This window comes from Callionymus lyra, chromosome 14, assembly GCF_982586985.1.
Source record: "Callionymus lyra chromosome 14, fCalLyr1.hap1.1, whole genome shotgun sequence".
In the NCBI taxonomy this organism is placed as follows: Eukaryota; Metazoa; Chordata; class Actinopteri; order Syngnathiformes; family Callionymidae; genus Callionymus; species Callionymus lyra.
In genome coordinates this window covers 17719807-17743736 of record NC_141831.1, presented here as the reverse complement: position 1 = coordinate 17743736, position 23930 = coordinate 17719807, and the positions used below count along the sequence as shown (strand labels likewise).

General features: G+C 39.2%; 1 protein-coding gene across 10 annotated transcripts in view; it reads left to right on the top strand.

Moving 5' to 3' along the window:
* The first annotated feature begins 4541 nt into the window (after positions 1 to 4541).
* Positions 4542 to 23930, top strand: part of nbeaa (neurobeachin a) — a 104498-nt gene continuing 85109 nt past the window's right edge. For 9 of the 10 annotated variants that reach the window (XM_087806622.1, XM_087806623.1, XM_087806616.1 and 6 more), the window contains exon 1: positions 4542 to 5082. In XM_087806622.1, coding sequence (XP_087662748.1) covers positions 4822 to 5082 — 261 coding nt within the window. In that variant the 5' untranslated portion in view covers positions 4542 to 4821. The remainder of the gene's footprint in view (positions 5083 to 23930) is intronic. The other variant, XM_087806617.1, reaches the window with a different exon arrangement.

The window sequence follows — 23930 nt, the reverse complement described above, 5'->3', positions numbered from 1 at the left end:
TATTATTTATTTATATTTATACATCACAATTGTATCATGAAGAAAATAATGTTTATTACACGTATAACAAGTCTTGAGCTTTCTTTGTAGCTTCGGTAAAAAAAATGGCAAAATAAAATTAGGTAAAACGTTGAAAAAAAACAAAAACTACTTAACATTTTAAATTATTTAATACTTAAATAAGTAAAGTGCAGCTAAAAAACCCAATGTATATATCATTTTAACTTTTCTTTTGCATACTATAGCTGAACTAGAAACACTTTAGTTACACTGGGTAGCCAAAGCTTGTTTTAATACTTATTTCTACAAAGGAATTTTGGTCAAAATTATAATAATGGGGAATTATGTGAATCACAGCTAAGGCATGAAATGGTCCAAATCTTAAAAAAATATGTCAATAAAGTTTTAATTTGTAATCATTACTTAATATGTTTTACAATTTCATAAATTTTAGGGCGGATTGAGATAAAGTCTGCAAAATATGATACATGTAAGGAGAAGATTATATTGAAATTAAGAATTTACTTTAAAAGGTCAACTAAGTGTCTTAAATTGATCTTTGACCTCTATTGTAGTCATCAGTATGCGTTTGTACAAAACACTTGAAATATTTACATAAAAAAATATACTTAAGCTCCGCCCACTGAAAACACTTTGTTTTTCTGCAGATGAAATCCTTTTTATCACGACCACCCCCAGTCTGCCTATTTGGTCAATCATCGACGTTTGTCACCATGTGTCATCAATTCCAAAAAAGTCTCCAGCTTATTACGTCATAATGGACTTTGCTCTCGTAACCTCTCGTGCGCTCGGATTTCAGATGGGGGGAGAACTTTATAAAGTAACCAGTTCAAAACATGTGCTGTGTCTCAAATCGCATACTTCTCTTAGTATACTAGAAGTTTGTATGCATCAGGATAGTGTACATACTAACTAGTACGCAAATTCTCCACAGATAGTATGTCTCAAATCAAACACTGACGCTACACACTAACCGGAAATGACTCAACAGCTTCTTCTTCTACTTCTATTTAACGATGTTGCAACCAGCAGTTTGAACGCTATCGACACCTGCTGGCAGCACGTTTTGCAACTTTGGAAAAAGAAATAAAGAAAAATATGAGAATCTAAATATTAACGAGATATTTAAGCTGGTATCAGCACCGAAGACGTGTCATCCTTCAACTGCTGCTGAAAATGCACCTGTAAGTATATGAATATATATGCATTTATATAAGGTAAGGTAAGGTAAGGTAAAACTTTATTGATCCCTCAGGAGGTCTCCTTTGGGAAATTGTTTTTTTACAATAGCCAGCAATTTTTCATAAACAATAAAAAATAATACATAAAAAATAAAATAAGAAGAACATAAAGAGGAAGAACAAGATGACACAATCTAAGTCTAAAGACAAAGACAAAGAACATAGGTCAAGGAAAGAAAAACAACAAAGACAAAGATACAAAGACTAACATGGAACAGAACATCCAGATACTCTCACTCCACTCCTGCCCCCGAACTCAGAATTGTACAATTTAATAGCCCGAGGGATGAATGAGTCCCTGAGTCTATTTGTTTTGCACCTGGGTAGGAGCATTCGTGCACTCATTCTGCTTCTCTGCTCACTGATGACAGTGCTGAGAGGATGACTGTCATCGTCCATGATGGACAGTAGTTTGTTCAATGATCTCCTCTCAGCAACTGTCACCAGTGAGTCCAGCTTCATTCCAACCACAGAACCAGCCCTCCTGATCAACCTGTCCAACCTGTTGACACTCCTCTTGGACACATTTCCACCCCAACACACCACAGCATAGAACAGGACACTGGCCACCACAGACTGGTAGAACATGCAGAGGAGCTTCTTGCAGATGTTAAATGAACGAAGCCTCCTCAGAAAGTACAGTCTACTCTGAACCTTCTTATACACATGGTCTGTGTTGCAGGACCAGTCCAGTTTACTGTCCATCCACACACCGAGGTACTTATAGTTGTCCACTATCTCCACCTCGTCGCCTCTGATGGACACTGGACGTGGCTTTGTCCTGGACCTCCCGAAATCCAAGACCAGCTCCTTGGTTTTTGAGGTGTTCAGCTGCAAGTGGTTCCTCTCACTCCAGTCCACAAAGTCACGTATCAGACTCCTGTACTCGTCTTCGCTATTGTCCCTGATGCATCCAACAATGGCAGTGTCGTCAGCATACTTCTGGACGAGACTCAGCTCTGAGTTGTAGCAGAAGTCTGAAGTGTAGATGGTGAAGAGGAGAGGGGCCAGTACTGTCCCCTGAGGTGCTCCTGTACTGCACACCATAGTGTCAGACTTGATGTCCTTCAGCCTGACATACTGTGGTCGATCAGTAAGATAGTCCGTAATCCAGGAGACCAGACCAGGGTCCACATGCATCTTAGTCAGTTTGTCCTGCAGCAGAGTGGGTTGGATAGTGTTGAAGGCACTAGAAAAGTCCAGGAACAGGATTCTCACTGAACCAAATTGAAGGCACTAGAAAAGTCCAGGAACAGGATTCTCACTGAACCAATATATGACTTCCGTTTAAAACGTCATTAAGATGGCGGCTGTTTAGGGTGGTTAGTGTCCATCGAACCATGCTCAGTTTTGTGGGCGTTTTAGTACGCCAATTTAGTGTGCATGGCGCACTAAATTTCGCATACTAGGAATTGAGACGCACTTACGCACTAAAAATACTAACTTTGAGTACGCTAGTATGCGATTTGAGACACAGCACTGGTCATGATGAGGGACTTGATGCATGTTGGAGAGAAAGGCTTCAACATTTGAAACATGAGTGATTCAGGAGAGTTTTTAACAAAATGTTTTCGGAACATGATCTGGAGCTTGTAATCCATCCCTTTGTGTCTTCTCTCCTGGACTACTAACAGTTTATTTTCATGTCTTAACAAGAAGGATCTGTCTCGCCTGCAGTTGATTCAAAAATCTGCAGCGAGAATTCTGACCCGCTCTAGTAGAAGAACTCACATTTCTCCGATCCTTAAAACTCTTCACTGGCTTCCGGTTTCTTTCAGGATCAACTTTAAAATTCTGGTTCTTACTTTCAGATCTATTCATGTTCAGGCTCCTCCTTACATCACTGATCTGATCCAGCTTTACACCCCAGCTCGGGCTCTGAGGTCTGTGGATCAGAATCTACTGATGGTTCCTGAACACGCTTCAGGACCAGAGGAGAGAAATCCTTCCAGACTGTTGCTCCTAAGCTTTGGAACGATCTTCCTCTCTCTTTGCACTTGATGGATCTACTGACTCCTTTAAGAAACATCTTTTTTGACGTTTTTATTTGTTCAGGCTTTTCCTTGATTTTCTGGAACCCCTGTTGTGCTATCAGTTTTATCTTTACCTTTAAAGTATATACTTTATTGAGTATTGTTTTGATTGATTAAGCGCTTTGTGACCCTGGTCTGGAAAAGCGCTATACAAATAAAAATGACTTACTTACGCATTTAAAACATGAGGGAGTTTTTCACATTAGATTATCATTTACACTCTTTAAGATCTTGTCATGAAACGTCTCCACCTGTTTCAAATATTTAATATTCACAGTATAATAGTGGCTTAATGGAGTGGTGTGTCACTTTAAATCCTTGACTAACGCGTGTCTCCTCTGGATGGGGATCTAAGATTTGGAGGTGACTCCTGAGGAATGTGTTATCAATTCCAAAAAAGTCTCCAGCTTATTACTTCATAATGGACTTCGCTCTCGTAACCTCTTGTTCGCTCGGATTTCAGACGGTTGAGAACTTTATAAAGTATTAGGTTTAAAACATGGTCATGATGAGGGACTTGATGCATGTTGGAGAGAAAGACTTCAACATTTGAAACATGAGTGAGTCAGGAGAGTTTTTCACATTAGATTATCTTTCACACTCTTTAGATCTCGTCATGAAACGTCTCCAGCTGTTTCAAATATATACTATTCACAGTATAATAGTGGCTTAATGGAGTGGTGTGTCACTTTAAAGCCTCGACTAACGCGTGTCTCCTCTGGATGGGGATCTAAGATTTGGAGGTGACTCCTGAGGAATGTGTTATCAATTCCAAAAAAGTCTCCAGCTTATTACGTCATAATGGACTTCGCTCTCGTAACCTCTCGTTCGCTCGGATTTCAGACGGTTGAGAACTTTATAAAGTAATAGGTTTAAAACATGGTCATGATGAGGGACTTGATGCATGTTGGAGAGAAAGACTTTAACATTTGAAACATGAGTGAGTCAGGAGAGTTTTTCACATTAGATTATCTTTCACACTCTTTAGATCTCGTCATGAAACGCCTCCAGCTGTTTCAAATATATACTATTCACAGTATAATAGTGACTTAATGGAGTGGCTGTGTCACTTTAAAGCCTCGACTAACGCGTGTCTCCTCTGGACCGGGGATCTAAGATGTGGAGGTGACTCCTGAAGGAATGTGTTATCTCGCCTCAGTACCAGGGGCTCGGGGTTGCGCATGCGCGGCCGGAGCGCCATACCGCAGACAGGGGGCGTCAACATGGCGTTCTCTCCTCGACGACCGCACTGACTGCAACCTGCCAGCGAGAGACACGGGGAGAGGAGGACACAGAGAAACGCTTCCTTCTCCAACCAAAAAAACGCCCGTCTTTTTTCTCTCTCTTATCCCCCCCTTCTCTCCAGCCTTCATGAAGCCCTTCACGTTTCCCGGAGGTTAGGTGGAACGTTCCAGAAGATTCGTGCTCGGGATAACGTGGATGGTTTTCGCCCGGGCTTGAAGAGCAGGTGTGTGTGAGAGAGAGACTTCCTCTCCTCCCGGATATTTTCTCGAGGAGGGGTGGACATGTCGAGCGAGAAGCCGGCTTCAGCACCGACGGGCTCCGCTTCTCTGCTCACGGATACTGGCCGAGACCCGCCGCCGCCGCCGGGCTCCTGCACCGGGGAGAGGATGGTGTCCTCCGCCGGCTCCATGGTCCTCCCGGCCGGGGTGATCAACCCCGCCGTACCGATCAGGAATATCCAGATGAAGTTCGCCGTGCTGGTGGGTCTGATCCAGGTCGGGGAGGTGAGCAACAGGGACATCGTGGAGACGGTGCTGAACCTGGTGAGTTTCGGGAACAAACCGCTGCGTCCTTTACATCTTTTATGGACGCTGGTTTGTGATGATGTCATTTGTTCTCCTAGTAGCTACACCCGGGTTCATTTGTGTGTAAAAACGCGATGTAAGCGAATGTAAGGGAAGCGTGTGACACCTCGGAGGGTTCGTTCCATCACCGGCCTTTTGTTGACTAAACGTTCCGCTTGTCTTAGGTAAAGAGTCCTGCTTTTCTGACCCCCATATGGACCGTCAACAGATGCTGCTGCTGCGCACAGAACCAGGACACGATTGATCCGCTTTATTATGAAAAAACGATAGCGGATATTTAACATTAATCCAAGGCAAGACAAAGAGCTTTGATGCTAGTCCATCTACAGGAACGTTGTCCCGGGGTCTGCGTCCTAGGATGAGTCCCAGCATCATGCAAGGGGCCTATTGTTGGAGGAGAAGGCCCTGCATCCTGTGCGCATGTTATAGGTACAGCTGCGGTGGTTTGGACGGCAAGAGAAGGTTGTTCACCACCTTTATTTTTATTTTTTTAACCATCACTCCATCCTTAAAGGTGGTGCTGGTGAGTAAGGGTTTGACGCCTGTTTGTGGTGATGCTGAGGAGGAAGAGGAGCTCCCTGGTCACCCATCATGAAGTAAATACACCGAGGGTTGCTTTAGTTTTTCGTCGCCAGCTATAGCATCTGGGCTGAACCATTTTGAAGACCCGGTGAGCACGAGCGAAATCTTGTAGCCCAATCGATTGCTTGTATGACATGAGGGGAAAGGGGTAGGTGGTGGTGGTGGTGGTGGTTGGGGGGGCTCTGCTGGCTCATCCCGACCTCTCAGACCTTTTCTCACACCCCCTCTGGCTGCAACGGGGGAGATAACTATTCACCCCATTAGAGACTCCCCCCCACTCCGCCTTCCAATCCACTCTCAGGAGGCGCTGGCCCTGCACGTCCTGGCTGGCCAGCGCCATGCATTTAAAAGCAGGTGGAGAGGAGGAGGAGGAGGAGGAAGAATGGCTGGAGGAGGGTGGGGGAGGAGGAGAAGAGAGCGGTGGAGGAGGATGAGGTGGTAGGATGCTGCAGTGGCTATGTGCTCAGAAATTACCAGCTGATGCAGCGGAAGAGTAAAAAGAAAAAAGCCCTGGATTGGTCCATATCAGCTCATCAGAGCGTTCGCTCGGGATGCACTCGGCCTAATACGAACGCCTTCCCCCCCTTTCCAGGAGTCGGACAAAAGGACTCTCACCCTGACAAATTAAAGGAGTATGTGTTAGCACTGCAAATCTTTACTTTCCCAAATCCTGAATTGAACAATCCGTTCTGGTCGCAGGACTGCCAATAGCTAAAGCCTGTTAGGGACTTCCTGTTGCCCGGCGCCTTTAATTAAAAGAGTGGAAACAAAGAGGTGCGCGGACAGCAAAAACCTCAGTGGTCGGGGGCTTCTGGTAGAACGTGTCCACTGTGACCCAGATGCTGATCCATTATTCCAAGTCGATGCGGGAGACCACAGCAGCCACATTCTCTGTCGACCCATCGCTGTATTGATCAGATCACACTTTGGCCTCAGTGAGCAGATGGACCATTCAGAGATGGTTGTAGTGCGAGGATGTACGTCTGTGCTTTGGAGATCACTGTGGAGAACAAAAGTGGACTTAAAATCCATAGACTTTCTCAGCCACGCAAACCCAACGGCTGTAATTCTAAAAAAAAAATCTCCCTTAAGTACTACTTTAGGACATAATCTTTTAATATCTAAATATCTCACATAGAAAAGTCCTAATATACGAAAATAAACAAACTTGTTTTGTACAGAAAGTACATTTGGATATTATTTATTTGATCTTTATTTTGGTAGCTGCTGGTCTATTATTTTACTTGTCATTGTATTTACACTGGTTTCCTGTTGAGATGTCACTACAAGGTGGTGTAGGTAGGCGTGTTGTGTATTAGCAAGAATATGGTGGTATATTGTGATACTGTAGGAACAAGGATCCATTTGTAGTATTGTCAAAAGTACTTCTGGAATTGCAGCATTTACAGACCACATGACTCTTGACAAAGTCGTAACTGATTTAATTGGTTTTGAAACCAATATTTGCCCAAACATCAGCTGCTTTGGGCGACTGTATCCTCTCGTCCTCATTCATCTCTGGGATCTTGCGGGAAGTTTAATTGCAACACGAAAATTAACAAATCGATTTGTTTTATTTGATATATACTTTATTGAAAAATCAAATAAATATGGTTGAAAAATGGCTTCAGTGCTGTTAAATAACGATAAGTTATTGTCCCAAAAAATATTGCGATATATTGTTTTATCAATATTTTCTCACACCATGATTATATTATATTTGGAAACTATATATATATTTTTCTGCTTTAAGGATTCTTTGGTTAAATGCCAAAATGTACCACTACATTTTCTTTCTCTCTAGCAATAAACCTAGTGATATTTTATAAATATATTTATTTAAATGTAAGTATCCCCCAAAAACAGATTTTTAGAGATTTTTATTACAAACACGACTACTATTCAGAACCACTCAATAACATATTCCAAGTGCACACGTCAAATGCATTGGGGGGGTTGCTGGTGCTGATGTGCTCGGCCATTATCATCGACAAGGCATCACTGTTGTCACGGCAACCATGCTCTTTGACAGCCTGCCTGCAGACGCTCGACCACCTGGTGTTACGATCTACTTCTGGACTCCAGTCACATTATCGCTCTCTTCATCCCAACCTTTTCGCTCTTTTCCATCCATTGCTATTCGTCTCCGTCATCGTCGACCGTTAGCTTCGTCGCTTCGAGTCGCCAGTAGTCCGTCGACGTCAGATTCTATATCGTCAGATTTTGTCGTTTGTCACTATTTAACGACCCTCAAATGTACGTCCTGATCCTTTACTACACAGACATTGTTACAGGCTGAGTTGTGGCGTCCGATGATGAATGTTTTTAAACCGCCGCTCATCCTTGAAGTTAACTTTAGTCGGCTGTTTACCGTCCGTGATTCATTGCCGTGTTGCTGTAGTTTGTAACACATCGCGCTCGGTTCCTGCCACAGCGCAGCTCCGTGCTTCAGATCGCATGAATATATTAGATTCATAACTAAAAGGAGAGTTTGTCCTGCTTTAATTATTCCCTCGGAGTCCTTTAAGAGATTAGAATCTTTTCCAATGTTATTATTAGGGTAGAAATCGGGGTTAAACAGAAGGAAGTAAATGGGAAATAAAAAAAGCCTAAATACCTGAAGTATTGTATTATAAGGAGCTGAAAATATAACCCTCTTAAAACTTAAATGATGACGCAAAATGTCCAAAATTTCAGTGTAAACACATATAACATTCCTCACAATGAGGATTTAACACTTTTCAGCCAACATTGGTTAGTTTTCTAGAAGGATGTTCAGACTGTCGGCACTTCTACTACTATTTCCTGTAGAATGTTCGACACACAGATTGAAAATAGACGCACAATGATATCAATAATTTAGCGCTTATGTATTGAAGTAGAAACGTTGTCTCCTCGTGTTATACTCCTTGTCGAAGGTGTATCGTTACACATGGGAATGCCTTGAGTATTTCCTTGGTGTAGATATTTCTCATTCGTTGTTAAAGCTTTGTTGTTTAACTTAACTTTGCTTTTTAAGTGTTAAATGTTGCGTCACCTTTACTGGAGCTTCTCGACTTACCCTACATTTGTGGTCGAAAAGAAAACTAAAGTACCGGCAGCGTTGGACGAGCAGAATAGCTTCAGTCGTGTTGGCGCTTCAAACTTTGATGGAAACCAGAGGTGAACTTTCCTAGAATCTATTTTTAACCACTTTGAAAGATGTGTCTCTCTAGAGCCGAACGGGTTGTTGCGGTCGGAAGTGAGATGAATGATGACGGTAATCAATACTATGTTGCATTATTACTGTGAAAACCTTTATCATTGTATTATACAGTATGGATTTTATCGCAATAATAACGGTAACATCGTACTGGTCAGGTTCATAACCAACACTATAAAACTGGTATAAACTATTTGATGATATCCAGACAGGATGTAGTGACAGATTGAATCATCGCCAGAATGGAAACATTTCTTTTGGAGGATTTATATATATTATTTTTATCGTATACCAGATAACATAGAAAGACACAGTTAAAAATAGCATTTATATTAGTGCAAAAATTGATAAAGTTGTTCAGTCTACTTCCTTTTTCTAGCCAGTACAATATTAATGTGTTTCGACGCACTTCAAGCGCCACTACTGTAGTGCTCTCGTCGTGTCGTTCGCGTGGGCTGAAGCCACCGTTATTGTTTCCAAAGATGATGGTCGCCCACCTGTGCCCCCGGGCGGCTGCGTTTTTCGCTTTGACGCGACGTCACTCCGGAGCGAGGGGAGGCAGATCGGGGGTTTATTTGAGCAATTGAGGAGATTTCTCGGTCGCATCTGTGGCGGGATCGTCATCTCGCCGCCTAAGAACGGCATCAGCTGCGCGTGTTTATTGACGGATCAGTCGAGCTGTGATACATTTCTGTTTTTTTTGTTGTTTTTTTTACACTATTGCACGTGTTCAGACGGTTTTCAATATATTCCCGTCACATTGTTCTCCACCTGACTCGCACAGCACCTGGAGGTCACCTTGACGCAACTCAGTCGAGGAACACAATTCTGACGCAAGGTCCCGAATTGTAATATAAATAATACATTTGCAGTGAACCACAAGTCATTCTTGTTCAATGGAAACCATCTTTGTTGACGACATCTAATGAAAAAACTATTTTAATGAAGATCCGTTAAATAACATCCAAGTAAACAGAAGCAACAGAAGAAGAAACTACTGATGGTGTCGTCTAAAAGGCTCAAGAGATCACTGAGTGTAACACAGGGGTGGGCAATTGGAATTCTTCAAGGGCCACATTAAATGTTGTTAGGGGCCGTCAGGCAATAAGAAAGATGAAAGAAATCCCTAAAAAAAATTTTCAAAACATTTCTTCAATTAACTTGAAAAGTTTTGAGAGATTAATATATACTAAAAAACTTAATTACACACAAAAAGGAGGGAAGTACAAAATACATTTGTTAATGCATTAGAAGCATTTATACATGATCATACTTTGACATAACGAGGGCCGCATGAATACAGTCAAAGGGCCGCATGTGGCTCCAGGTCTGATCTAACAAATTAAAAACCAATACAGAAGCTGGAGAAAAAAAAACACACCTTGTAAGAACTGAATACTTTACACATCACTTCTGAAAAGTTGTGGCTCCAGATCAGATTCTGGATGAATCGAAACCCAAAGATGACGAAATATCAATAAACATTCACTTGATTTCTTTGGTTTGTTAGATTCAAACACATTTCTTAATAAGAAAGTTGATTATTCATGTGTTCTGGTTCAATTCCTAGTTTCCAGGCTAATCATTGGGATGTAGTTACTTATAAATGATTGAATAAGCATATTAATTACTAACTTTGTTCTTCCTTTAACTGTTACTTATTGCCTCGACTCATCAGATCATGTTGTTTAACAGTGTGTTGCTCGTGTGTGTAAATGTGAGGTTCATAATTACTAAATTTGACTCTTGTCCTGGAGCTAAAACTGTGCTTCACTAAATATTACTTTTTGTTGTGTTTACAGCTGCTGAAAAGTCAACTTTTTTTTAAATGGCACGATTTGAGAAGTAAAAACAAATGCAAAAACACTCGCCTGAGGGATCATCAGCTCGAAAAAACAAGAGAATTAAGAATCTGTTTAACATTTCTGGCCATAAACACTCGTTGGTTTTTCATCTTTTGGGGGAAAACATTTGCAGGGAAAGTTTACGTTCGACACACACCGGCTCGTGGCTCTTCCTCGCTCGCACAGCCGAGCAGAGGTGGAAGGTGTGGTCGTCCCTGCAAGGTCGCGGTGACTCGCCATATATCACTCAGCAGGGTTGTTTCCGACGCCGGTCCTCAGCCGGAGACAGATGTTCTCTGAAGAGCTTGAGGACGAAACGAGGAGATCTTGAGAGAGACATCAATGAAAAGGAGTTATAGGGAATAGAAAAGTGGAAGTCCTACAGGTTATCACTCCTGACTTGACTCTCCATGGACTGGAAGCGTGGAGTCGGTGATCCTTAACTTTTGCCAAGTCGTTGTAGGGGCCCGCTGCCCGGTTTTCTTGTGAGTAGTCAAGTGAGTAAAAATTAAAAGTGTTTAAGATAAACTAAAGGTCACATTTTGTCAAGTCATTGGATGAGAATACCGGACCTCCAAGAATGAGAGTAAAATACCACAATCCAACTTGTGCTTCTTGTTAAAGAACATTTTGGTAAATATACATTTTGTTTGGCCAAAGAGTTAGACAGTTAAAATGTTTTGGCCCCTCATGAATGGTTATCATCACTGCTTCACGTACTAGGATTTTAATCGGGTGTTACCTTCGCTGTTGAGGTTCCTTTTTTTTTGGATTAAAAAGACACTAGAACTGTTGCAAAAGTATCACACCTTTCAAACCAAACAAAAGGAGAAAACAACTAAACGTGTAAAACAACAATTGGAATCAAAAGCTCAATAAGAAATTATAAATACATTTCACTGTGAGGTCAAAGCTATAAACAAATTCTGGATATTCTTAATCTTTATGGAAACGCAGACGGTTCAATGCTCAAAACTTGGCTTTAGTTTTGCGCTTAAATGTCATAGGAATATTTGCTATTGAAAAGTTAAGTGTCATAGATTATGCTGAGACTTTAAGGGCTTAATAGTTGCAGTGCATTTTGGGCTGGATATTGAAAATCATTGGTCGGCCCTGAATAGCTTGGTTTTCGTTTCGTTTTTGGCTCCAAAATAGCGTTATTCTAAAAATTTCAACTAAGTACAAATTGCTACAAAGTGCTCTGAAAGTGTTTCCATTTTCTCATTTGATTTCAGGGTGAAATTGTGTGTGTGTCACTGTGTGTGAAAGGGCGAAGCGCGAGAGTGTTGTGGATGTAGTGCTCGGTTGGCTTTGAGTTCTCTGAATAAATTGTGGTGACGAATGTATCTGCTTACGCAGAAGACTCGCTTACATCCTCTTATTTTGAATTATAAGTAGTGGAAACCCAGCTATAAATGGACATTGGGAAGAAATGCCGTGGGTTGAATGTGGTCCATGGGCCATGAGTTTGTTTTGTACTTGTCAAATTGATTTTCGATAGATGTTAAAGTTCAACTCGTGCACGTCTCCTTGATTGCCCTTGTTTATTTGAACTCGTGCGAGGGACTTGAAGACTGTGTTGTTGTGTGTTCCGTTTGTGTGGGTTGTGTTCGGCATTGCCCTGTTTTTGGTGTTTTAAAGAATGTTTGACCTACAACCCAAGTCTTAAATATTGCTGAGGCACTACTAGATGTTCATTAGCGTACAGCATTTTTGCTACTGAAAATTTGAGTAGGAATCTAAAGTCATCTGTGATGTATTTTGGAATATTTTAGGTAAAAACTAATCTTACTTTAGTTTTGAACATTGTTTTCCAATCCAAGCTAACTTTATGTATTCAGGTGTACAAGTGTAAGTAAATACCCTTGGTACTTGAATGTCACAACATATTTTTCTTGTTGTTTTATCAAAATCAGAAAACTTGTAAACACAGCACTGGTATTTTTTGTGGTGGCAAAATACCATAAATGTAAAAGTAAATCAAGATACATTACCATAAATTGGCATATAAATAAGTACTTTATACTTAATACAAATACCATACAGGGTAGAAAGAGTTCTTGAACCGTGATATTCAACAGCGCTGTATCAATGTTTTTTTTAAATGTTACTTACAAATAAACTCAAATACATTTATTTTTAAATACAAATACCCTCTATTCCAAGCATGTCACATCTTTGTGTATTTGCTAATCTATGAACGTTTTCCTACTATTTAATAATTTTCGTTGACAAGATTGCGATCATCGTATCGTTGCATCTATACTGCGATAGTTATCTTATCACCTGATTCTCACGATACACAAACCTACTCAGTTGTCCGTTGCCGATCGTTTCTGACGAGTCCAAGTATCACCGCGGACCGTCTGAAGCCTGCATGTTTGTCCAGTTCTCTTCACCAATAAAAAAAAGCATCTGTTTGGCTTCTTTGTTGCTTCAAGATCCTCTGAATTATTCATGACATGTTAAGTCGAACCAAAAAGTGCTTACTATTTTCAAAAGTTCTCTCGGTGTGTTGTCTTGCTATAACGAATATGTATCCAGGTTTAAAGCCCGGAGCTATAAATGCTTGAGCGCTTCGCTCCTGCTCCAGTTTTCCCCCAAAAATTCCTTGTTCATCCTACAATTCTGGCTGGAATTGGGAGTCCCAGGAAAGCACCCCCCCGTCTTACAAATACGTTTTTTTTTGTTTCTGACTTATACATCTCGTCTCTCATCCGCTTTCCAATGCACATCTCCTTCTTAACCCCTGGTGTAATCCATCGTTCCCGCCTCTGTTAAGAGGCTTCTGGTTGAATGTAGATGATCCCCATTGTCGGGAAGGTAATGGAGCCGTCGCCACCGACAATCTTCTCCCGCTCCCTTTCTCCGCTCGCTCTCATCTTTCTCTTCTACATTTTGACTCTGGAGAGAGACTATTTGCCTCTCTGTGATCAAGTCCTGCCCTGGCGCTGCCTTTGTAAGCATTGATGTAGAGTTCAAGACCAGCAGAGAGGAAGACGTAGGTTCATTGAAGCAAGAGGCACAGTGTAGCGAGCGGAGACGAGAGCTTTTTTCGAATGTGTTCTTCAAGTGCTTTATTTTGAGGATTCGGGCTCAACGGCTCCATTTTCGTTGTGGTAAACACAACCTCCAAAACATGTCCTTATAACACACACAAATCTATTTTCAATCAATATTTCTCTCTTTCCCAATGAATTAATCATGAGGTCGTGAACTCTAAATATCAAGAGGTTATTTCTTAGGTCTTGGTCGTGCCAGTAAAAGTAAAAAAAAAAAAAAGTTTTTTTCTTTAAGACTCAAAAAAACATGTAGAAGTACAGAGTCCTCCAGTGGATCACTGAAGTGGACCAGAGATGGTGCACTCTCAGAAATGAAGTGTTTTTGCAAATACACATTGATACAACTTTGCATCTGAAAAGTCAAGTACAAGTACGATATAGGTAGAAATATTTTCTTCAAACCTTTTCTCGAATAATTTCACTCATCCTGATAATTCCTATTCTTTGGTTGGGAGAGACACTCTGGACTAGTAGAACATGTCAGTTTAGTATTCACCATAAGATATACTGTGGTACTGTAGCAACAAGGATATATTTGTTGTATTGCCCAAATAACTTCCTTTATGTAAAACTAAAATATGCCAAAACATCAGCTTTGAAAGCTGCTGCAGTCGACTGTATCCTCTAGTCCTCAGCCATCATTGGGATCTCACAGGATTTTGTTGTTCTTTCAACTGCGGAGGCTATTATGACTGCTGCCATCTAGCGGCCAGAGGTTTAATTGCAACAAAATAAATGATGGAACACCATGAATATTTGCGTTTTAATTGTAAATAAATGAAAAATTAGGTTTTATTTAAAACTTTATACAAAGGTTTACCATGACATTTTTTAAAATTAATTAGCAGCCAACAAATAGCAATATCATTATAGTGCTGTTTAAAATTATGACGAAAAAAATTGCGATATTTAAGTACTTCAAAGATGACAAGCCTGCTACACACACTATTAAAAATAAAATAAAAAAAAGACGACAACAAAAACACTCGCAATGTAAAAATATAATTGACATTTATTTGTTGATTGTTTTTACTTCCCGTACATTTAGTTTGGAGTCACACATGTGTGTTTTTTAAAATGAATGGTTGGCTACGCCTCCGTCGAAGTGTGTGTGGACGCTCGCTGCGTCTTGCAGCACTTTGGCTTCGGAAAAGTTAGGCTCCTCCCACCTACAAGGCGCTAATCTTCATGTGCTAACAAGCAGCATTGTTCGAATCACCTGGTGTTGGTGTGTGTGCCGAAGCTCCAGAGCTGATAAATGAGTGTTCTTACAAACCCCCTGCACCTTCATCTGCACACACACACACACACACACCAAAAAACACACACTTCTTGTAGCCCACATCATTGCCTGGCAGGGGTGATTCTATATTCATGCTGGCCTACTTCGACTCCCTCCCTCGGCTCCTCTTTCTTTTTTTTTTCTCTCTCTCTCTCTCTCCCTCGCTTGCGAATACATCTGTGATAGCGAGTGAGTTGTTTCGCCGTCATGTCGCGTACCGCATCGGTCCGAGGCAAACGAGAGCAAACTTTTAATGTGTTGTACACACGCCTTTGCATCATAACATCATCAGTCATGTTTGCATCTGGAGTCTGAGTCCACCATGTGTCCGGACTAGGTGTTCTTTCAAGGATTCCAGCTGCGACTACCCGTGAGGCATCTGAGGATTTCATTAAATAAATCCATCTCGGCCATTATTCATTGAATAGAGAGAAATATTTGATACATAGTAACATGTGTTTGTCTGTGTAAAGCGAAAACAATTGGTGTTGTATGTATTGAGCCATGTTTGGATTTTTTAAATGTTTCTTATTTATATTTAAATTCAGTTTTTATCTGTGCTTAAACATATATTATTATTATATACTTAACAAATGGCCACATATTTTTAAAATAATAATCAATTATTTCAAGCTGATATTTACCATATTTAAAATAATCTGCTTGTGCTTTGCATTTAAAAATGTCGCTAAAACAAGTATTTGAAAATGCAGCTCCTGGTTTCCCTGCACAGTCATGACTGTGGACTCAGGCCGAGGTGTAGAACATGTCGTTTTTGTTTGAAGTGTCGTGTCACCCGGACGACAAATGCCCGCAGGCGGCGAACCGTGTCGAGCGTTCGCTACACCGATCACTGCGCAAGACTTTGAGTCAGAAACGTAGCAGCGGTGACTCATTGTCCAGCGGCTTACGTCTGCTGCATTCACTGACCCGCTCGTCACGTCCTCCCTTCTTTACGTTTTCCACAAGTGTTTCGGCTCGTCTCGAGAGGAAAAAGGCTGATCTGGGATCATTTTCACATGTGTCTGAACATTCCACTTTCAAAAGGATTTGTTTTCCCTTCAAAACATACTTAATTAGATTTCATAATTCCTCTCTATTTGTCCTCTAATCATTCCTTTCTTCTCAATTATAAATCAGACTTCCGAATAATACATTTATTTTCATCTTAACCGTGCAATCTTTTGAAATTGAATCTGTTTTTCCTGGACCTCTTGATCAAGACGGTGGCAGTTCTGTCTGTGATATTTCACAATGGATTTTGGACTGATATGACCTTTCCAGATGAAATTGCTTTGTGATTGTGTCTGACATTTGACATAGTCTCTCTCCTCGCCTATTATTCTTTAAAAACAAACTCTCTATATGCACATATTTACCGTAGGGAACGATTTGCCATCACACAAGATGAGATGCTAAAAATATTCACTCTAAAACCAGAAAATAAATATTGTCTGAACACTTCTCAAGCGCTGAATGAATAACGTTGCCCCCCTCTGTGTGTCCTATTCGGGACTCCATAGATACACTATATTTAATCAATATTCCCAATTTCACTTCTTGCATTAGCATCTTTTTCGTTCGTTAATTTGCAGAAATACTCTCTGACTCAGAGAAATAAAGATGTTACAATTGCACACAGAAGATTTAAATCACAACAATCTGCAATTAAATGTATGTAAAAAGCTACTTTTTGCATTTATATATTAGGTGTTATAAAAAGTATTAGAAAATATTGATATGGCGATATGTCGCAATATTATTTTCAACAATACAATATCGATATTTGGCTGCACTGTATCTATTTCTTATTTTCTTAATTTTTGGCTTTTCCAATCATCTTTTATTTCTTACCTTAGTTATTGTATGGTGTGTAGTTCAATAATGTGTGTCGAAAATGAAATGATTCCAATTTCTTTTAAATTTACAATTTACCTGCCAATATATAAACCATGCATATTTTTGAAAAACATTGAAATCCCAAAAGATCCCGTCTGTGACTGAGGATGAGAGGATACAGTGGACTTTAGGAGCCTTTATAAATAATTTCTTTACTTATTTTGCTTTTGAAAAACAAATTAAAGCATTAAAGACTTCGTCAAGAGTCATGTGGTGTGTAAATTCTGCAACACCAGAGTCAAGTACTCAACAATACTAAACATATATATCCTTGTTAGTACAGCATTGCCATGTATCATGATGCGTATCGTTTCGCAAGATTCTTGCCAATACTAAGCCCGAGGAGTAATATTATTAGGCCTCTACTTTAATCACAATAAGTAAATGACAAACATTCTTAAAAATAACAACAACTTTGTATATTTATTGTGTATTGAAGCAGTTATCACGGGACCATTGGAAAAAAAAAAAAAGGATTTAAATAAAATGCTGACAAAAAGTTGACAAGTATGTTCTCTTTATTACTTTGGTTTTGTGAGACAGTTTTAAATTATTTTTAAAACTAGATTTTTATGTAAAATAAGTAAAAGAAATGGTCACTGAGAAAGTAGCACCTGAAGAAGAGCTACTCATTAACTCGCCTTAGTTCACTTTAGTGTAGCCTTGTATTTTAAAGCAATAATTTGATCCAATTTAAGATAAACAAAAGCGTGTTGTTTGGATTTTAATTTGTATAATCCTTATTAAAAGCGTGAGGAAAGGGTTAATGCAGTAAATTAATAAAAGAAAAGTGTGATTCTTTATCAAGTATTAATGGCATTAAAAGTCCGCTGCCAAAGCGGATAAGAACTTTAAGACTCTTAGTTTTGAACAAATAGTTCTGAAAGTGTCGGAGGCAGTGAAGACAGGAGTCCATCAGGGGGAGGTTTGGAGGCGGACTCATGGAGGCCAGATGGTCTCGAGTGTGAGGGGAGGAGGATCAACATGGGTCGAGGTGGAGTTAACATGCTGTGGAAACTGATGATGGGCAGAACGACAAAGAAGGAGACGGTGAATCTGACGATCAAATAATAAGACGTCATTCATTATGTATGTATAGTATTTATATATTCCAGAAATAAGTCATCGAGAACACACCGCGAGGAAAGATAATTGAAGAACCCGACGGAGAACAAATTAAAAAAAGGATGAAGTCGAACAATTAAAAACGACCTTGCCTTGGGAAACCACTGTTGAAATAAACTCTAATGAGATGTTTTCAAACACAAATATGGATGAACGAATGAACCACATTCTAAAGTGATGAAACACAAAACATGCCGTAAATATTTAGTTTGTGATTTCGCTGGAACCTGTTTTTTTCTTTTCTCTTTCATAGTTTTATTAAAACTGTAGTCTCTTGAGAGAACTTTGTTCCACTTTTCTTTAACCTTTGCGTTATCTCAGGCTGAAAACAAATGTGTTTGTCGTATCCCTTGTGTCGCCTCTGGCTCACATTAGTTTTTGGCTCTTCGGGTCACTTTGACCCAAGTTTTTGTCCATTGATATGATTGTATTTGGCCCACAAAGATGTGTTTTTTATAGAACTTTAAAAGTATCGCTTTTATTATCCATTGTGATCTGTCTGGTTTTGAACCCGTGACCTCCATGTGTGGTCCCTTTAACTAGAGCTACATCACACTCGACCGCCGAAGTATGTGCGCGACTCGCACGTGTGTCGTTCCCGACCCTGTCTTATGATGATGGATTACGGGGACCCGGTGGGGGGGGGCCCTCACTGCTTACCTGATTCCCCGTCAGCTTTAGCTCAGCCAGAACAGACCACCATTGTGTGAAGTGCGCTTGCGTACACACACTAGCACACACAGGTTCAGGTTCCGCTGGAGAAAACAAACAGATTACAGAGTCTGATGTGGCACCAGAGAGTTCTTTATCAGCTGACCTTTGAGCTCACCGTTGGATACGCTTGACCAGATCGTCACACCAGTTTAGCGTCATGCTAGCAACAGCTCTGTATGGTTAAATTCAAGAAGTAGGAAGATGATGAGCTATGGTGGAAAACAACAACCTTTTTTTAATTTACTGAGTAACTTTCTGTTCGTCCTTGAGACAAAATGAGTTTTGTTCAATTCAGCTTTTTTTTTTTAAGGTAATACTTTTAGGATTTGTTATGGCATGAGATGTTTATCAGGTTTTCTTTTAATAAATTGGTTTCGGACCATTTTTTAATGGAAGCAAATAAATAACAAATTATGAGAAAATAAAGCAACTTTTTGCAGCATTAATTTTGCTGTTAATTCTTTTGAATCTTGTTCAAACATGTTTTTTGAGACTTAAGTCATGGGTGAGCAATCATATATTTTTATTGGGGGGGCAACATTATATCCTGGGACGAAACCACAAGATCTACACAAGAACTACTAAATATGAATAAACCGTAATGTAGAAAAAAATAACTGAAAAAAATCATGTTTTTTTTTTAAATACTCAAACCATTTTATATCAATCTTATCATAAGATCCATTGATATGTCATTATAATTTTGTAATATTTGAAATGTAGTAAAAAAAAAAAAGGGTAAACAAGTATCCACAAAACAACAATATGAAAATATAAAGAAAAACACAACATATATACGTATACAAAAAAAAAATAGGCATGAAATTAAAAAAACGGGAAAATGAGGTCGTATTAATATATATAATACATATTAAATAATAAATATTGATATGAATAATTAAGATGGACATGGAGTCTTGTTTTTCCGCTTTTTCCTCGATTACAATTTATTTTTTCACTTTTTATTGCATATAAAACACATGTATTACAAATGTATACCAAAAATATCCCTTACTGTTGTTGAAATTTGTTAAAAAATGTGTTCAGTCGTGTGATTTGTAAGCAACACGGTCAAGAAGCATTTGATTTCTTGAATTAAAGATAAATACATGTGTAGCTTCTCAAAATAATGAGCTTCTTCAAAATTGTTCCCAGTTTCAAACACATCATAACTAAAGATGACAAGTCTTCGTACAGTGCGAGCCTTAAAACATGTAAAAAAAAATCTGCTTTTTGTTTGTTGACCAATCACATGTGACAAAGCTTATTGCTCCATCCGTTACTAAGCCTCTTTGACCAATCACATGGTCGACATTTTCAACCGCTGTGGGATAAAATCAGACTTCCGGTCACTTGCCTGCAATCCGTGTAAAGTGTGTCCGTGTGCGGGCGTCTTTTGAGTGAGTCGCTGACCTGGATTTCTTTCTGGGAAAACTGGCGGAGAACGGCGTGTTTTCTGCGCCGCGCTGCAGAGAAAAAAAACCTTCCTTGATGATGTTGTGTTGAGGATTTGAGGCGTCACTGAGGAGGCGAGGGAGGGGGAGCTGTCCCTTGTGCTGAAACGTCTGATGAATTCACTTCCTGCTCGCCCGTCATTTTACTCCTGCTCACTGAAGAGACACTGGGGCTGTTCAGGAGTTTGACTAACAACACAATTTTTTAAGTCTTAATGGTCAGAAATGTGTTTCTGGCAGCAAAACTGCATAATAGTGTATAATGCACATTTAATGTCATCTTTGTGAAGTTTTTACATGCAGTTTGTTCAAACCAGTATTTCATTAATTGTAGTTTAGTTCCATTTAAAAATGTATATCTAGTGATTTTAAAATGTTGTGTCACACAATCTTGTCAGTCATTGTGGCGCACAACCATTAGGCCACCTCAACTCAATCCAAATTCTCGTTCCACTTCTTGTTTCCCCAGGAAACACAAACAAAAACTATATGAGAAAACCATAAATATTTGAGCAGATTTACCGAGATCGCCATTTGCACCTACTAAATATGACACGTTATTTAGAAGGGCTGCACCACTGATTGCGGACGGTACACAAAGCTTGTAGGGTGAATCTCAAACATTTGTATCGTGTTTAAGACAATTATTCAAGCAGGAGCCGGATGTTACCAAGAGTTGGAAAAAGCTCTAAATTGAGAATTGAACTTCAGTTAAGTCTTGAAAACAACCAAAAGTAAACTCATAAAAAATAATGTAGAAGTGCCGAAAAATACATTGATTTGCATTTTCTCCTAACCCACAAATTAATGCATATAGTTCACCAATAAGAGTATTTACTGTGCCAGTCACTCTATTTGGAACCAGTGAAAGAAAAAACAACATTTATTTTGTCTGTTAATGAATGAATTTGTTAATTTGTTGCAAAGAAAACAAATATACTGTTTAATTTAATTTATCTTTGCGGACCTGAACTCTCACCTACTGACGAGTGACGATTCTCAATCGACCTCTGTATTCATTTGGGCTGTGGGAGGAAACCAGAGTGCCTGTTATTGTCGTGACAAATTGGATCAAAAATCACTGTGTAGTTCAATTGTGTATTAGATTCACAATGGAAGTGTTTAACTCACGATTTCAGCTTCTTAAGATGCGTCTTCGTCTAGAATTCCTACAGTTTTGGATAAAAACCAAACATCGCGTCGACTGTTTCCACACAAGGAACATGAATCACGCCGGTGGATCTGAAGATTCAATCAGATTTAGGCGAATTTGCGGCAGATTTCCCTGCCGTCTTCGCAGCCGTCATTTGATCCTTGTCTTTTCTCCCATTCTTTAAATCAAAACAGCCGCACATTGGTGTCGATCCGAAACTGTCGGGACAGAAAATCACTCTCTTGTTTTCTGAATTGGTCCCTGATCGGTTTCTCTCATTATTGGCAGGATTTGGGTTTAATAGTTGATGCTCAGAAGTGAGAGGATAGAGTCACGGAGTGATGGTCAGAAGTGAACTGGTGCTGAAATAGACTCTCTCTTCAAGTCTCGTCTTTCATCCGGCGCCCCCTCTGTTCTGACTCCTGGCCTGAGCTGTTAAAAGATGACTAAATAAATCACACAACACTCAGTAGCTCTTTCTTTGATGCGTGTACAGACACAAATACTCCAGTATTTGTTGTAGAAACTGGGCCCGGGGTTAGCGCTCTTGGCGCAAGCAACGCAAACGTCATAGTTTTGGATCTAATGAAAGTGTAGCGCAAACACCTATTTTCTAGATTGGATGTAGCAGTTGCTTGATTGTAATTTGTGCTCTGGGCAGCAACCTCCTCCTCGCTGGCTGATTGAAAATAAGCCTCCCTTGCTCATGGGCGGAGATTTTTATGCATGCATGAGTTTTTTGGACGTCGATAGAATCCTGGAAACAGGAAGTGCTGAGTAGCAAAATTTTGATTTCTGGATGTTTTCTCTCAGAATTGGTTGTATAGTGTCTTTATAACATCTCTGGGAGTATTAAACATTTTGTGAAAGATATTCTTTATTTTATGTTGTGTATGATATGTTTTATTTTCGATGACATGGTTGGAAAAAACAGGCCATGAAATACTTTTTTTTTCATCTGTCTTCTACCGCACCCGCAATACAATAAAATAAACATGTTAAAAACATATACATCGCCCAGTGAAAGGATCAAACTCGTGCTTTCCAGAGCCAGACTCTACCAATCGAGCTTTCTGGGTGAGTTACGAAATGGAAGAAGATAGTAAAATACCACAAAATATCCTCTTTTTGGCCTTGATTTAAAAACTAAATTTCGCCATTTACTTTCCGGTTCTCCGTACTATGAGGTTCATCCGAAGATTAAGAAAAATACACAAACAATTCCACTTTTAAATATAAATTCAATAGAAAATATCAACAATAGCAACCATTAAAAAGCGTTGGCGTTCCTGTTATAGAGCATTGGTAGCCACCTTTACTGTAGGCCTTATTTTCACGGAGACACCTTCATATCAACACGTTTTTCCACTAGTTTACAGTTTATTTTTGGAGTAAACTTGACTGAAACCAGCCTCTTGGCGTGTCAAGAGTCACAGGCTAATGTTACTTAAAAGAAAACAAAACATCTTTAGTAGCCAGTAAAAAGCAATAGAGGAGAAATTATATACATTATTTCTTTCTTCCTCTGCTAGTGTTCAACCAATGATGTCTTATGAGGTCATGAGTGTAATGTGAGAAGAAAACTATTATCTATTTTCAGCCTCCAATTACTACATAACACAATGATAAACCCAAGAATATATGATATTTCTTGTTCCCGTCAGTTGTAAGCCGACATCCATGCATCGCTTCTTTCAACCACTTTCATCCGTGACCTTGTTCTCTAATCAGAATGTACACATCATTAGTGTCTGAGAAGATATTGATCGACTGACGGAGAGCATCGACTCCGAGGTTTTACTAGCAAATGTGTCAAATGGTTTTTAAATCCGATAAGATTTACAGGCGAAAAACTGTCCTTGTAAAACTCAAGATGACATCACAACACGGGGAAGACCTTCACAGTCCTGCACATTATTTCATTATTATATAATATCCACATTGAAGATTAAACATGATTCATTTTGTGTTATATATTTTCAACTAAAGACCACAAGCTCAAGTTCCCTCCATTGAAAGCTTCATTATATCGTCAGTTATTGTAAGTGATAAATAAACTAGAAAAGCGACGAGTCAGTGAATGCTTTACAAAGTAAATACTCTTATGACTTTGTTAGATAAAATAACAGAAATAAAGAAAATTCATATCATTTTTTCTGTTTATAACATATTGCACTTTTTTTTAACTTATTTATATTTAGGTTAGGTAGAACTTCTATATGCAATATTTAAAACCTTATTATTTATTCTTTTTAAACTATATTGCACTATTTTTTAATTAATTATATTTATACTTTTATATACATTAATTATTATATGCAATATTCAAAAGGTTATTATTTATTCTGTTTATACTATATTGCACTATTTTTAAATTATTTATATTTATACTTTTACATACATTAATTATTATATGCAATATTCTAAAGGTTATTATTTATTCTATTTATACTATATTGCACTATTTTTAACTTATTAATATTTATATT